Source organism: Neopelma chrysocephalum, unplaced genomic scaffold (genome assembly GCF_003984885.1).
Source record: "Neopelma chrysocephalum unplaced genomic scaffold, ASM398488v2 Primary Assembly neopelma1_44, whole genome shotgun sequence".
Taxonomy (NCBI): Eukaryota; Metazoa; Chordata; class Aves; order Passeriformes; family Pipridae; genus Neopelma; species Neopelma chrysocephalum.
In genome coordinates, this window is record NW_020897703.1 from 9,760,726 (window position 1) to 9,777,055 (window position 16,330).

Consider the following 16,330-nt stretch of genomic DNA (forward strand, 5'->3'; position numbering starts at 1 on the left):
GGACTATATTCTCATGTGCAATTAGTGCTTATAACAAATTAGTGATAAACTGGGTGTTGTGTTGTGGGAGCATGGAAATGTGCACAACAGGCAACTGATGGTGCTTTCTGGATAGCCCTTTTCCCTGTTGTGTCGAAAAGGCCAGTATGTAAGTGAAGGGGAAAGTAATATTAAGCATTAAAGCGTTTTGGTTCTTTTTCTGATGGATTTGCAGTAGTTAACTGCTGAACTTTGTTCCTGTCTGCAGGAAAGGGAGTTCTTGAAGAACTACGTGCAGCGGATAGTTGATGTCAGGCCTAATTTGGTCCTTGTTGAGAAGACTGTATCCCGAATTGCCCAGGACATGCTCTTGGAGCATGGTATCACTCTGGTCATCAATGTCAAGCCGGTGAGCATTCCTAGTCAGAGTTAGACTGGGCCTTGTGATAGATCTCTAATGTCTCTCTGTAGCAAACTCTCTGGAGAAAACAAAGAGTTGTATTATTTTCTCCTCTAACCAAATCTGGGCATTTTATTAATAGTACTTCTCTTCTAAGAAGGCAAGACAGGCAAACTTAGAGAGTAACTTTTGCTCAGCTCTTCATAGCTGTGTCCTTGTTTGATAGGACCTTATACCCTGGTTTAGTTCTAGTTAACTTTGACACCTGTTTGTAGCAAATCATGCCTGGGTACTTAGTGACTGTGAGAGCCTCTGTCCCTGTGAGGCAGGGTACAGACAGCCATACAGAGAATAGCTGTGGGAGTTGGCTGAGTTCCTGGCATAGTTAGCATTATGCTGACTGCACTGCAGCTCCTGGAAGTACATGGATCTATTCAAACAGAAAAGTTCAAGGAAGGGCACAATCTTACCACTCACCAGAAATATTTACCCAACTGTCTTTCTAGGATTCTTGTATGTTGTGGATGCATGTTTGTGAGATTGGATTTAACTCAGAATTTGCATCTCTGTGAGAGATTTCCTGGATCACACTGGTGGTTTTTGGTTTATTTTTTAAGATTAAGAGTCCTCTTTGCATTGTAGATTCTTATTGTTCTTTCTGTTTTATAGCAAGTGTTAGACCGGGTAAGTCGAATGACCCAGGGAGACTTAGTGATGTCAATGGATCAACTGTTGACCAAACCACGTTTGGGAACCTGTCATAAATTTTATATGCAAGTTTTTCAGTTGCCTAATGGTGAGTAAAGCTTGTTATGTCTTAGCTTATGTGTGTGAAAGGATAAATGCTTTGCTCCTCTTAAATAGCTCTAAACTATTGGGTTCCTTGTGTGATTGAGTATTATCCTACTCATTTTTCATATGTTACCTCTTGGAACTACAGTGAACAGGCTGTGTACAGAATAGAATGATCTTACTAAGATGAAACAAGATTTTTTTCTAGATTGTATAGATTATATATATGATCTATATTATATATAGATATAGATTTTAATCAGACTAATTTCTTTCTCCAAAGCTGTTTTTTCTCTTGCCATGATGCAGTAGTTTGTCTGTTCCAACCTCCTGTTCAAAACAGGAAGGAGTAATGCAGCATCAGATTTCTAAGGCTTTTGTCAGCCAGCTGTTGAAAATATTGCAGAGTGGAGATTTCATAGCCTGTCTGGGCAGTATCCTCACTGTAAAGAATTCTTCTGCATTGAAATAAAGAATTGTGTTGGGAGGGACTTCAAAAGATTATCTGGTCCAACCTTAATGTATCCAATCAAAACTTGCCTTGGTACAATTTGTGCACCTTGCCCGTTGTCCAGTCATTATACATCTTTGAGAAATGAAGTTCCTTTTTCTCTGTAACTCCCCCAAGGCAGTGGAAGTCTGCCAAGGAAGAAGGAAGAAATGCTGCTTGACAGGTTACCAGTGGTGCTGGCACACATAAATGCTGTAGATCCATATCTTTGTGGAGGTGCAGCCTTTGTGTCTCTTCACAGAATCATAGAAAGGCTTGGGTTGAAAGGGACCCTAAAAATAATTTCATTTTAATCCCTTTGCCATGGGCAGGTACAGCTTCCACTAGACCAAGTTGCTCCAAGCTCCATCCAATCTGTCCTTGAACACTTCCCCTTCCAATTCGCTGTTGCCCCTTCCAGCCTATAAATTGCCCTCAAAATTTCATGCACTTTTTGTCTTGTAAAGGATGAGCAAATGTGCCCAGGAGGATAGTGGTTCTTTTGCTTCCCTGCTGCAGAGTCTCCAGTGATCTGTGATATGCTGTTTAGGCCAGCGTGTTCCATGTGACCTTCACTTAGACTTCATGGTAACTTTTTTACAAAACAGGAGAAGTTTTTATAGCAAATGCTTGTTTGCTTGCAAAAATAAGTTAGTACAGTAACGTCAATTTTTGTAGCTACCAATGTTACTTGCTCTTAGTCTCTGTTACAATCTCTTCAAGTGTGTGAGATACCTAAGAGCAGGTAAACTGTATCCTAACTCCTGTGTCTTACTTTTCTTCTAGATCAGACAAAACCCCTGATGTTCTTTGAAGGGTGTCCTCAGCACCTGGGTTGCACTATCAAGTTGTGTGGTGCTGCAGAGTACGAGCTGGCTCGTGTGAAGGAGATCCTGATCTTCATGGTCTGTGTGGCTTATCATTCCCAGCTGGAAATCTCATTTCTTATGGATGAGTTTGCCATGCCCCCTACTCTCACCAAAAACACCTCCTTTCACTCCCTTATTGAGGAGCCAGGAGATGAAAATGAACAACAGAACCTCTTCAATGGTGAGGATTTCAGCACAGCAGTCAAAGACATTGAACTGTCCTCTGAAAAGTTGCCTGTAATCTCTGAGTCAGTGTCCTCTGATGAGGTCAGCTTGCTTGAACCAAGAGGTTTATTTGAGAGAGGTGACCAAGAGAACAATCAACTGGAAACAGTGTCCTCAAAACAGCAAGAGCATCACAAAGTAGAGTCACCATTTGCAGTCTTCAACTCTGTACCTCTTGCAATACCTGAAACATCCCTGCTGCCCCTCCATGGCATGGACCAGCACTTGGTCACTCTGGATAGCCAGGCATTAGAGCCTCTTCAACAGACAGATGATTTGCAGGAGTCCAAGAGTCAGATGAGAGTCTTCAGAGACCCTCTCCAGGATGATACTGGTTTATATGTCGCGGAAGAGGTAACTTCATCTGAGGATCGTCTCAAGACTTACTCTGCAGCCTTTAAACAGGAGTTGAAAGATGTCATTCTCTGTATTTCTCCAGTACTGACATTTCGTGAACCTTTTCTTTTGACTGAAAAAGGCATGAGATGTCCTGCCCGGGAATACTTTCCTGAGCAAGTTTATTGGTCTCCTCTCCTCAATAAGGAATACAAGGAGTTGGAGAGCAGAAGGAAGAGGCAATTATTGCGAGATCTCTCTGGACTGCAAGGAAGGAATGGGAGTATCCAAGCCAAGACTATCCAAATCTTACCTTCTCACGAGTTGGTTAATACTAGAATAGCAGAACATCTACGTGACAGCCAGAGCTTAGCCAGAATGCTGGCTGACTATCGGGCCAGAGGAGGGAGGATACTGCAGAAAAGCACAGATCCCTTTGCCCAAACTAAGGATGTGTCTAGTGTCCCTACTGGAAAAACTGGGTGCAGAATTGAAGAGGAGGAGAAGGGACTGGCTCAGAGTGAATCCTCATGGTCTCATAAGGTAAGATGGAGGTATGCTGCTGAAAACCCAAGTTACATCAGTTTCTCATGGTATATAGAAGGTGTAGTGTCTCATATTAAACCAGAGGGTTGTTTTTTTGAGGTCTCTTTCTTTTTGTTTGGTTGTGGGGGGTTTTTGTTTTGTGTTCTTGACTGGGACATAACTGGATTTTAGATTGAAGTGCTTTGCAATCATTCAGAACAAGAGACTGCAAAATTTCTGAGAAATGCACAAAGTCAGCCCAGAATCAGTGTATTACATTGCCATGTTTGACATGGTTGTACCTAAATGATTTCTGAAAATGAGTCCATGAAGAGGAAGCAAATGTTAAGAAGTTTCTTAAACTGAGCTTTCTTGCTCCTTGTCTTTGGTGATTTGTACAAGTGTAAGATTTTCATTTTCAGAGGGCCTAATGTCATGGAAACATCAGTAGGTTGTAATTACATTAAAGTAATTGATTGATTGTAAAAGTTTGGGTGATCTGAAGAAAAGTGAGAATCTCATAATGGAGGGGGAGGAATGTTCTTTGAAATTTCAAAGCATGGGAGTATGTGCTTGTAATCAATATTTAAAGTTTTGGTAAACTACCATGAAAGTAACTAACTTGTGTCTGAGGAAAAGGATCTTGGTATTTTATTGAATTATAGGCTTGAATTCAGGAAAAAAATCTGTGAATAAGAGTAGCAGAACTGATCTGTTGTAGTAGCCAAACATTTTGGTCCCTGAGCCAATTGGCCCTCATATTCATGAGCAAAAGTCACTTTTTAATTGGTGCTTAAATATAGATCTGTGTAGCTTCACAGGCCATAAACTGTAAGACTAGCCCTTGCTCTAGATCAGACTGGTTGATGCTGTTTTAAATGTATTCAATGATCAAAGAAAAGTATTTGATGACTTCACAGTTCTGTAGGGTGTGGAAGAGAAAACAGCTCCATTCCAACAGCAGCACAGTAAATCTCTTCACGGAGAACAGAAAACTGAAATCGTTCTATAACCTGAATGAGTAATTGAGGTATAATGTATTGGCAGAGTTTTGAATCCAAGGTGTCGTAAACCATACAGTGATTTGGAGACTTTTGATGCTCGTCATGGGGCTTTTGTTGTTTTCTGTTCCTCTTGGCTTCATTTCCACAGAAACACATGCATGCGCTCTGGTTTCATTATGCATATTAGTTATGTTGTTCTAAAAATGCCACTTAGCAATTATACATAGTACAAGTTTACCTGAAGCTTGGAGATAGTGCCAAGTTGATCTGTACAAAAGGAGCAAGCAGAGTCTTTAAATAAAACTACTAGAATAGAATTTTGTCAACAGAAGTTGTGTGTGAATGGAGGTGTCTGTAACCAGTGAATGAGTCGATTTCTCTCTATTAGGTGGATTGCCTGAGTCCGGTAAACCATCAGAGGCTCTGTGTTCTCTTCAGTAGCTCTTCTGCTCAGTCCAGCAATGCTCCAAGTGCCTGTGTTAGCCCCTGGTATGAAAACTACTCCTCTACAGCTTATACTGGTGCTATCCCTTTTTTTTCTGAAGTCAGGGTCAGTGCCTACCTCACAGCAGTATTTCTTTGAGGATTCCTTGGTAGGCTGTACCCATCCTGTAACAGGAACCTTTGCCGAAAGGACTTTGCCTTGCCTGGTCAGGTGACTGCCCAGCAGAATTGCATGGCCTCTGTAATCCCCAGACATGAGTGAGAAAGCCCAGACTGAAATCAAATGCTTTAGCTGGTCTTTCACTGCAGGGTAATGCTTGTGTGTGTAGGGCAGCACTGCATGCAGTCCTGTGGGGAAGAGTCTTAGTGTAAATGAACACACGACAATGTCCAGGCCCAAAAATGAGCCTTGTGAGAATCTCTGTGTACTTATAGATTGTATTATCCGAGACTGGCATTTGAATATATTGCTATCTTTCTCATATTATAGTAATCAGTATTAAGAGCTTTATTTCCATCTTAGGGAGCTGTAATTTGTTAATTGTGTGCAACTTATGACACATTTTTATCTCTACTAAACAGGACAGGTCTTGGCGTTTAATCTTTTAGATCAGGGGAAAGTAAAGAGAAGGCCCTCTTACAGGGAAAGGTCTAGAGTTCCTTTAAAAGCTTAGAAATGAGCCAGAGAAGGTGGTGATAAGTTCACTAAACAGCAACAATAAGAGGATGTAAATTAGTGATGTTAGAGATATCTGAATTGTGACACTTTGTGCTGATACACATTTTTAATGGCTTGGTCACCTCAGACTCTGAGGAAACAAAAGTTGCTATTAAATATTCTAGAAGAATAAGGATTTCTTAATTTTTTTTCATATTCTCGATGTACTCTTTTTGTAGCTATTCAAATATTAGTATTTGAAGCTTCAAGCTGTCTAGACTTCTGTGCCTAGATGTTTTTGAACATGATCTTCAAAAGTCCAGTTGACTTGTATTAGACTTTTAAATGTCAAGTTTTAAAGTTGTTCTTAGCAAACCTGACAGCAGGGATCTAGGAAGGGTAGTCAAGGGGAAAAAATTCTTATAAGATATACAGGGCTGTAAACAAGCCAGCAGTGCGTGTAGATCTGTGCACCTAAAGGCTATTGCACACCTAACAGTGGCAATATTGAGTCTCTAAAGCTGTTTTTTTCTCTGCTTTAGGATTGTGACCATGGAGTTCTATGGGAAAAATGACCTAACTTTAGGGATTTTTCTGGAGCGCTACTGTTTCAGGTGAGGAGGAACTTATTCTAAATGTTACTCTAAACAAAACAATAGCTTTTGATAGCTCTGTGAAGTTGACCTACCACCCTCTATCACTTAGGAGAATAGCATACAAGTCTGCAGAGCTGGTTGTGTCCTAGTAAAGCTTACCACTTAAATCTGTTGTTCCCTTTGTTTTACTATCATGCTACAGTGAAACAGGAACTGGATCTAAGAATTCATTTAATCATGCTCACTCCTTACAAGCAAATACATCCATTGCTTTCCTGCTTTGGCCCTGTCTTTCTTATTTTCTTTATGAGCAAGTGGAACAGATTATGAAACAAGATTTATAAGTTCATGAAGACAAATGTGTTCACTTAGCACTTTTTTGTAGCAATTAGGGCTCTAAGCGCCTAGTTAAGAGTCTGAACGTGCCATATCTTTGTCCTCAGTAACATGTGCTTTGGTACACTGCCAAAGTGGTCTTTTAATTTAGTGCCAAGCACTTCCACAGGTGCTTTGATCTTTATTTTGTGGATTATATATAATATGCCTTCAGAAAGTGATTCACTGCTTTTGAGACCTATACAGCCATTGCTGGCAATGGAACTTCCTTACATGCTTCATTTCTAAATGAGTACAGTTCACTCGGCAGAATTAGCCTTCACTAAAAGTTTAGGAAACTCTTTTTACAGTGAAGGTGAATAATAGCATGATAATAAAAGGCATGTTAGTTAGATCTGTTGAATCAGTTCTTCAGCAGTGCCTAGTTATGATCATTCATAAGTGTTTCTATTTCTCTATAAGGCCTTCCTACCAATGCCCCAGCATGTTCTGTGAAACACCAATGGTGCACCACATCCGTCGCTTTGTTCACGGGCAAGGCTGTGTGCAAATTGTGTTAAAGGAGCTGGACTCCCCAGTCCCTGGGTACCAGCACACCATTCTTACTTACTCCTGGTGCAGACTGTGCAAACAGGTAAGGATGTGGACTTAAGAATCATTGCTATTCCAGTTTAGTATTCTTGTGACTGGCTTCATATGAAAAGGCAGCATTTTTGAGAAGGTGCTCATCTCTGGAGCTATGGCTAAACCAGCAGAAAACCTGTTGATGGTACAGATATTCTCATCTTACCTACAAATTCCTCTAGTAGAAATGGGGCTCTTGAGGGTGGAACATCTTGTGTGAGGCAGTCTGGTTAGAAAGTGTCAAAACTGGCTCTGAGAGGATAGATTTAAATGGAAAAAATGGAGTTGCCCCCTAAGAGGTGAAGAGTGTGGTGCCTTCCTTGCAGTGAATCAGTATGAGCATCAAAAGAATGTATGTGTGGGGAAGGGCAGACTGCAAGACCTACTGGGTTAGTAATTGGCTAAAGCCACCTGGCATTCTTTGATCTGCTATGGACTGAACAGCCTGCATTGTGTCACCATGACGTCTAGAATTCCTTTAGCCGTCATTAGAAAGTAACATCTTCATTAGAGGAATGCTAAATTGCTTTAAAGAAAGCCCACAAGATAGTAAGATTGTGTATTATCTGAAACTTCTTCTGTAATTTAGCTAAGAAAACATTGCTAACTGGGTATGCATCACTAGCTAAACATTAAGAGCCTTCAAAGAGACGAGACTAAAAATTAATGAAAAAGATTCACGCAGTGCCTGAGATGTAAAACATCTCAATTACCCATGTGGATGATTCAACTCACCTACTTATGCTGACTTAAACATGGGTGTTGGATTTAAAGATACCTGGAGGAGGTTAACGTAATTGCTGACGGCAGGCCCTGCACTGCTGTGTATATACCTGCTCTATAACCTTTTATTTCTGTGTGTTCATGTAAACACTAGTATGTTTGTGGCTGTGTGTCTACTCTAAGCTTGCAAGCACTGCTGAAGTTGAAATGCACTGCAAAACAATACCAATGCATTTGTAGCTGAAGAATCATCAGGGAAAGAGTATATGATGTAACCATTGCTTCTGCCTGGGTTGCTGGAAATTGTCTCTATGTAGAGAAATAGCATCCCAGATATAAGCTTCCATCAGGGATATGTTTGGACTCCCCCAACTTAGCACCTGTCATCATCAACTAGCAGTTGTTGTTTATCAGATTTGTTTTAACTATGTGTTGGCCTTAGCTTTGTATAGATGCTGTCTTTGTTGTTTAGTATGTTTCAGGGTCATGGGTGTTTCTGGTACTAAAAATACTAGATTGCTGTCTAGATTAGCCTGTCCTTAATCTTGTTTGAAGGATGAAATCGAGACACTTGGCTTTCAATTTTTCAGGTGACACCGGTTGTTCCTCTTTCCAATGACTCTTGGTCCATGTCTTTTGCAAAATACCTTGAGCTGAGGTTCTATGGGTACCAGTACACTCGAAGGGCCAATGCAGAGCCTTGTGGTCATTCCATTCATCATGACTATCACCAGTATTTTTCCTATAATCAGATGGTGGCATCTTTCAGGTGAGTTCCACTGCTAAAAGCTTCCTTGTCTCTCTAGTGCTATATGACGCATATAGCCCTACTAAGGATTCATCAGTTCTGTTCTTCACTGTGAGTACAGCATGGGATAGCATAACTGCACTATAACCACAAGTGCAGGATTGTTTGCTGGCTTGCAGAGGGCATTGTGATGCCATCACTGTCCTAGATGTGGTGAGCAATGTTCTAAGAATGAATGGTTCCAGTTCGTGAGACAGAAGAGAAACACTTTTCTCTATGTAATTCCAAAAGCTTTCAGAATTTTGTTTTTGCAATACGATCTGTGGTTTTACTTTTTGCCTAGAAGATATGTGAACAGGGTGTTATCACTACTGGAAGTAACAAAAGCCCTGGACACATTGACAATGCCCCTTTTCATATAAAGACCTCAAACCTCAATATGGTGTAGAACTGGTACTATATGGTGTGAGTCTTCTTAATAGCTCTTGTATTGCCTTCTCAGCTATTCTCCAATCCGGCTGCTTGAAGTGTGTGTCCCACTGCCCAAGATATACATCAAACGGCAGGCTCCATTAAAAGTTAATATTTTGCAGGATCTCAAGGATTTCTCACAAAAGTAAGCTTTTTTTTTAATGTCTTCCTCATCTTATTTGTATTTTGTACTTTTATTAGCAGAACACATAACTGTTTTTGCCAGTATGATGAGGTTTGCTAAATATTCATTATATGATAGAAAAGTAATGGTTTAAAACACATGTATATATTTCTAAGAGAGGGTGGTATTGAAATTTTTTTTATTACTTTTACATTTTTGTCTGGTGGCAATTCAGCTTAAACATAGCCAGTAGAAACTAAGATTCTTTTGTTCTCCATTCAGGAATGTTGCACTGATAGCTGAGTGATATAGCATGTTTCTGAATGATGCTGCCAGGTAGCCACTGAAAGGTTGACCATCTCAGCCAGTGTCTGAAATGTCACCTTTTCTTATGAAATGCCTTCTCATGCACAGCTAAAGTATTTTTAATTCCTCCTTCTAATGCTAAAAATGAAACAGAGGAGGAGGTGGTCCTAGAAGACCTAATCTGAAAACTGCAGATAATACTTTGTACCCTTACCCTAACATTGCTATATAGAGCATCTGACTGAGTTTAAATTATGTCTTCATCCCCAAAATCTGCAAATACATTGCTCAAATCTGTTGTCCAAACAGAACTGTTTTCATTATATTGGTCATGGAGCAACTAAACTCTCTGGCGTATAAAAGTAATTGCCTTTGTTAGCTATTGAATATGATAACAGCAGGCAGACTGGTACCTTCTTGTAGTGTAAGGTAAACTACCATAAGCCTAGACATCTTCTATATATAGGAACAAAAAGGTGGAAGACAGGCCTGATAAAAACTGTGTTAAATCTGGCCTGACTACTGTTCTGCCTGGTCACAGCATTCCTGGATGGCTGATGTCTCTGTGACCATCTGACTTCAAAACCTGTGGAGCTTTGTTTAGAGCTCAAATAGAGGTACTTATTTTTTCTGAGTCTGCTGATGGAGGTGTAGCTTGCAGACCCAGATTCTTCCTAGTCACAGGTGACACAACAGTTCCTCTTTGTTAGTAATGCATTTGTGACATGCATTACATCTCTGACAACTTCCACCGTTAAGAATAAATTGTGAAGACAAATATCAGTTGTGTATAAATTTTAGATTTCTGCTGTTACTAATGAAGTTTTTCTAACTTCCTCTCTAAATTCAGTGGGACAGCCTACTGTGCAGGAAGGCTGTCATGTGTTGTTTTTTGTATTCTCAAATGCTAACCTTAAACATGTTCAGACTTTATTATTAGAGAATGTTGAAGGTGCTGCAAGTAGTCACAGCTTAACTCTTTGCATCCCTGTTGACAGAGTGGCACAAGTGTATCTTGCTGTTGATGATCGCCTTGCTTCTCTGAAAACAGATACTTTCAGCAAAACGAGGGAAGAGAAGATGGAAGACCTCTTTGCCCAAAAGGAGGTAATAGACATCAGCAGACTACAGGCTGAAAAACGTGGGTGGGAGCCACTCAGGTTTTGTGTCATCTCAGGTGACAGAACACTGACAGTTTTTCTTCTGGCAGATGGAAGAAGGGGAGTTTCGAAACTGGACTGAGAAAATGCAAGCAAGGCTGCTTTCATCATCATTAGACACACCTCAACAGCTGCAATCTGTTTTTGAGTCTCTGATAGCTAAAAAGCAAGGGCTTTGTGAGATGCTACAAGCCTGGAATAGTAGGTAAGAGGACACATGTTGGAATTGTGAGCAACACTGTTACTGTGTTGGTTATAGGAGTGAAGAAGTTTTGCTGTACTGTCTTTCCCTATAGCACAGTTGCTCTTTATAGCTTGTGCTGAATGTCCTCTACTGATTAAGACCGCAGAGCTGGTTGATTGAAATAGAAATCATTTGAGGCCATATAGTAAAAGTATTGTGTTGTAGAGCACAACTTGCATCTAGAGGAAAAAGTGTCGTTTAAATAAAGGTGGAAAAGATATGAAGAGGGGAGCATGGGAGACCAGTTGATTGGGTGAAATTATCTCAGAGGTGAAGAAAATGTGCTGTCTTTGACCATTTGAAACATTACTTTGGCACGTGTTAGCAGCAGTCTGAGTTTGCAGTAAAGACTTGTGAAATCATGCTGACTGTATTCTAGTATGGAGAAACTTCATAACTTGTGTCAATTAGAAATAGTACCAGTAAATTATCTTTTGATTCATTTTTCTTTGGTGCAATGTTTTATGTGGGTTGTGTGTTGTTTTTTTATTTTTAAGTTTTTTTTTATTTATTTAAGACTGCAGGATCTCTTCCAGCAAGAGAAAGGGAGAAAACGTCCATCAGTACCTCCCAGCCCTGGAAGACTGAGGCAAGGTGAAGAAAGCAAGGTATGAGTAGCAGGCTAGAAGCCTCTTAAACATTTATTTTCTGTAGCAACACAATAGTCTTAAGACTGGCTTCGGTTCACTTTAATAATTAGTAAACTGGTTTTACTGCATCCTGTAGTTTTCAGCTGTAAAAGCTTCAATTGCCTGTTAGTATATGTATCTTTTCCTGAAGATGTGAACTAAGAGCCATATTGTACAGAAGAAGACTTAAGTATGAATAGGAGTTGATGATTTTCTGTGATGTTTGTGTAGTGTTGATATGAACAGTACCAACAGAGAGCTGCAGTCACTGTCATGTGTATGCCTAGACAGGAATTGGGTCATCTCAATAGACCCTACGTTACTGCCCATCAGGTGTATCCCTTGTGAAAAAGAAAAGGCAAAAAATATTGAGAGGCAGAGGAAATGATATAGGAAGGACTGATAATCAAAGCAGGATCATCCCTGCTTTGTGATGTGTCATGTGGGAATTGACTGAGGTCCAAATGATTCTGGACTGCTGCCTCAAGAGCTCTGTCCAAGTGCACAGTTGCCAGCATGCTGAACATTCACCCTTTGGGGAGCTGGTACTCTGAGGGAAATGTCTGGGCTGCAAGGCAGTCCAACAGCATGCAGAGAGACTGAACTCCCAATAGTTCTACCATTAGCAAGGTGCACTAAAAAACCCCGTGAGACCTTGGATTTGCTCTTCTGCATGGATACACGTCCTTTCCACTTAACACGTATTTGTGTTAAGCTGCTAAAATAAACTAACTCTTGATCTAGCAGGAAGTAGGTTCATATAGAGGGACAGTGTAGTGTTTAAAGCAGCATACACAGATGATAGCCATCATAAGTATCTTGTGAACTTGGGTTGCTGTTGCTTTTTCTCCTATGGTAACAGATACAGTGACAATTCAGAGGCTGAGAAGTGGGTGGGAGTGCTCTCTTGTGGTTCATCTGTTTTTACAAGTGTTCCACAGGGGAGCGGATACAGCTGTAAAGAGCTTGGCATCAACATTGGTATTTTGTTATTCTGCCTAGATCAGTAGCATGGATGCTTCCCCACGCAATGCTTCTCCAGCACTGCAAAATGGAGAGAAAGGTCTGTTACTTATTTTTCATAAGCTACCAAAAGAAGCTTGCTGTAACCCTTTCCCTGACTTAGCAAGGGAACTTTCATCAATTTGATAATTCAGAGGAACAGCGAATCTCCATTGTGTCAGATTTGCTCTTTCTAATAGTAAGATAGAAATTGGTTATCTGCTGGTAGTACGAAGCTGAATTACTAATGATACTAAATTGGCCAACAAGGGTTTTCTTTTGAAAGAAAAGTCCTTTGCTCTGTGTGGCCATACCTGCTTTCTAAGTAAAAACTTTTTGAAAGTAGATACTGGTGATAGCTTGGGCTGGGAGCAAGCAATATCACTTCTGACAGCTTTCTTCTGTCCTTAATTGTCCTTGTACTCTCAGAGGATCGTTTCCTGACTACTTTATCAAGTCAGAGCTCCACAGGCTCCTCCCATCTGCAGCTGCCCACTTCCCCAGAGGTTGTATCGGAGCATATGGCTGGTGCCAACACACTGTCTGAACAGGATACAACAAGCAGCTCAGAAGGTATAGTTCAGTTGTGGTCTTGTATTCTTTCTCTTGCTTCTCTGTGGCAAGTGTACAAGATCTGTTTAGGAAACAGCAAATCTGGTAACTCTCTGGTCTGTTGCCATCCTTCTCAAGTTTGATATTGTGATATAGATTTAACTTATGTCTGTTCCAGATGTGTTTGATGGACACTCATTGGGATCTACAGACAGCCAAGTGAAGGAGAAGTCTACTATGAAAGCTATTTTGGCTAACTTTTTGCCTGGAAACAACTATAACCCCATTCCATTTCCCTTGTAAGTACTGCATAATATATATAATGTACAAAATTAGCAGCCTGGTCAAATTGCGGACAGAGCTGTGCATGCTTTCTTTGCTCAGTATATAATTCAAGTAATTACTTGAGTTTGCCTCTGAATAAGCTATAGAACTTTGTCAAGCTAGGATGTTTTCTGTGTCTCTTCTAAGTCCTTATAGGTTACTCACCTTTCTTATTAATTATGTGCCCTCGTATAAATACATTATCAGTTTCTTCTTGACCTAGCAGGGATGTCTCCTCAGAACTCTTGTGGGAGACAAATGGGTGGGGGAAAAGGGGAGAAAGGAGCCTTCTAACTTCATTGCTGCAGGGAGGGAGTGGAAATGTCCTTCCTTAGCAAAGACTTACTAAAGCTACATGCTTGCTTCTTGTTTTTGCTTCCAGACCTCTTCCAAAGGTTGGACTCAAATTGGCATTTTCTGGGTGTAGGTCAGGTTCAATGGCTACTGCATGTGCCCTCAAGTCCCCCTCTCATGTGAAGATGGGCAGGCTGAAAAGTCTTTCAGCTACTTGGTCTGCGTGCTTTGTAGTGTTTCTCATTTGACATGAGCCTAACGTTTGGCAGCCTGGGTTTAACTTCTGAATCCTACCCCCAGAGTAGAAGCAGAGGCCTTGGGCTAATGAGGAAAAAGCTAAAGGGCTGGACCCTACAGATAAGTAAAGAAAATCTTACAGGAACCCAGGAGGCCATGGGCAATTTTCTGTGCTAAACTGCGTGTTCAGAAGAGAGTCCAGGTTTGTCCCCTTCTTTCACTCTGCAGGCTATGCTGCAGGACAGTCAAACAAAACTCAGGCAGGTTTCGGTGCCATTAGAAACAATGGCTGCTAAACAGGCATAGACTCTTATTCTAACTTGGAGTGGTCTTCTGATATAAGCAGCTTGCTTGATATGCTGACTGCTCTAATACTCTACCATTTAGAATTAACCACATAGTTATGAATGTGTCTCTTGGGAGAAGCTGATCTGGGAAGCTTTGGTTCCATGCTGAGACTTGCAGCTTTTGCCTGGGAGTGCAGTGATGAGATTTGGGTTTTGACCAAAGCTTCTTTTCTTTCCACAAACTTTTATGATCTACTAACAATCTGTCATTTTCATTTAGTGACCCGGATAAGCACTACCTAATGTATGAGCATGAACGTGTGCCTATTGCTGTCTGTGAGAAAGAACCAAGCTCCATCATAGCTTTTGCTCTCAGGTACTGGTGTGGTTTTGCTGTTCATCTGACACACTTTGTACTTTTGCAGCTTTTGAGTTCAAGGAGTATTTAAATTGTAATGGTAGGGAACATGACAATCTCTTCATTAAGCCATGTTGAGAGTTTCTGCCAGAGCTGAAGTTCTCTCCTTTTACTACTAAGATATGGAAAGTAGACTTTCCAACTTGCAACTAGATTTCAGACTGTTTTAGTTGAACTCTAGTACACAAAAATTAATTAGCTGTGTAGTGTTCCTTGTAATAAGATACTATTAGAGAAAGAAGTGCAACTAAAGTTTGCTTGGTCTCTCCAACCTGGAGGAAGTGCAACTAAGTTAGGGAACAACAGTTGGTATTGATACTGCAGTCTGTCCCTTGCTACCTTTGGTCGTAGCAGCTCTTGCTACTACTCAGCTCTCCAAATCAGCTGCTTCAGTAAACCTTGGGGACTGTGTGTCACAAGGGAGTAGATTTTTGAAGAAGCACATTCTTAAGTTGTGGATAGAGGAGAAACAAGGGGAGATTTTTCCTACAGTATTATTTAAAGCAGCTTGTGTTCTAAGGAAATTAAGTTCTAATTATAAGAAAAAATGAAACAGGGATTTTTCTACTGTGGTGTATTGTTTCCTGTGGTTGTCTCTGAACTGAATTTTTGGGTTGGTGTTAGAGTCTTGCAGAGAACGGTTAACTCTTTTCATTTTTGTTGTGTTTTTTCCACTTTCTTTCTTTTTTTTAATTTATTTTCCTTTCCCCTTCAGTTGCAAGGAGTACAGAAATGCCCTGGATGAGTTGTCCAAAGCATCTCTGAAGAACAGTTCTGAAGAAGTACTACAGCCAAACAGGTTACATGCAGTAACTGTAGTACATAGAGTGAAGAGACAGTGATTGTAGTGAATAAGCCAAAACTAGACAGGGAAGAACCTTCAAAATATGCCTCTGTTAGGATCTTTGCTTTCTGATGGAATCTGACACATTCCATGTAACTAACACATACTTGTAGTACGTGAGTTTTCATTTCATGTTAGGGGCCATACTGGCTTCATCACCTAATCCCTGGACTGTGTGCATGGTAGCATTACTGGGCCTGCTTACCTTTCCTATGGTGATGGATGGAACTGTTGCTATGGACCCTGAGTGGTTTTTTTTAGGAAAGTGGAGGAGGACAACTTTGGAGAGTCTCCTACACCATTACAACTTTAAACTGTGTCTTCTTCCCTTAGCAGTACTTAGTGTTAGGCATGGGGGAGAAATAAATGTCCAGGCATAAAGGAGTAGCATCTCAGATGGCATTATTTTTTGGGTTTATGACTAATTTTTCTTTCTCCTTTCAGCATGTCAGACAGCAAACCAAAGAGCAGTAGCCCTGTCCGCCTGCCTGAGGCCAACATGGGTCCTTCGAATCGCAGTGCAGAACCAGAACAGCGTAAGACCATTTTGCCAAAATCATATCCGTGATGCTTATCTCAGCTCAGACTTGAGTCCACTTAACCTGGATTCTAGATGTTGTGAATGTTAAGTTAGAAAAAAGAAAAAGCATTCCGAGTTGAAATCATAACTAGTCTTAGAGTTGACTTCA

General features: G+C 40.6%; 1 protein-coding gene across 3 annotated transcripts in view; it reads left to right on the forward strand.

The window, feature by feature from the left end:
* PIKFYVE (phosphoinositide kinase, FYVE-type zinc finger containing) overlaps positions 1–16,330 on the forward strand; it is a 64,347-nt gene that overhangs the window by 36,694 nt on the left and 11,323 nt on the right. For 2 of the 3 annotated variants that reach the window (XM_027678400.1, XM_027678402.1), the window contains 17 exons: positions 248–388; positions 1,049–1,175; positions 2,448–3,634; positions 5,009–5,109; positions 6,265–6,336; positions 7,117–7,288; positions 8,592–8,770; positions 9,252–9,365; positions 10,649–10,757; positions 10,861–11,015; positions 11,572–11,662; positions 12,686–12,746; positions 13,115–13,258; positions 13,416–13,536; positions 14,660–14,755; positions 15,513–15,596; positions 16,086–16,177. In XM_027678400.1, coding sequence (XP_027534201.1) covers positions 248–388; positions 1,049–1,175; positions 2,448–3,634; positions 5,009–5,109; positions 6,265–6,336; positions 7,117–7,288; positions 8,592–8,770; positions 9,252–9,365; positions 10,649–10,757; positions 10,861–11,015; positions 11,572–11,662; positions 12,686–12,746; positions 13,115–13,258; positions 13,416–13,536; positions 14,660–14,755; positions 15,513–15,596; positions 16,086–16,177 — 3,046 coding nt within the window. Of the gene's footprint in view, positions 1–247; positions 389–1,048; positions 1,176–2,447; positions 3,635–5,008; positions 5,110–6,264; positions 6,337–7,116; positions 7,289–8,591; positions 8,771–9,251; positions 9,366–10,648; positions 10,758–10,860; positions 11,016–11,571; positions 11,663–12,685; positions 12,747–13,114; positions 13,259–13,415; positions 13,537–13,943; positions 13,989–14,659; positions 14,756–15,512; positions 15,597–16,085; positions 16,178–16,330 lie in introns of all 3 variants that reach the window. The other variant, XM_027678399.1, reaches the window with a different exon arrangement.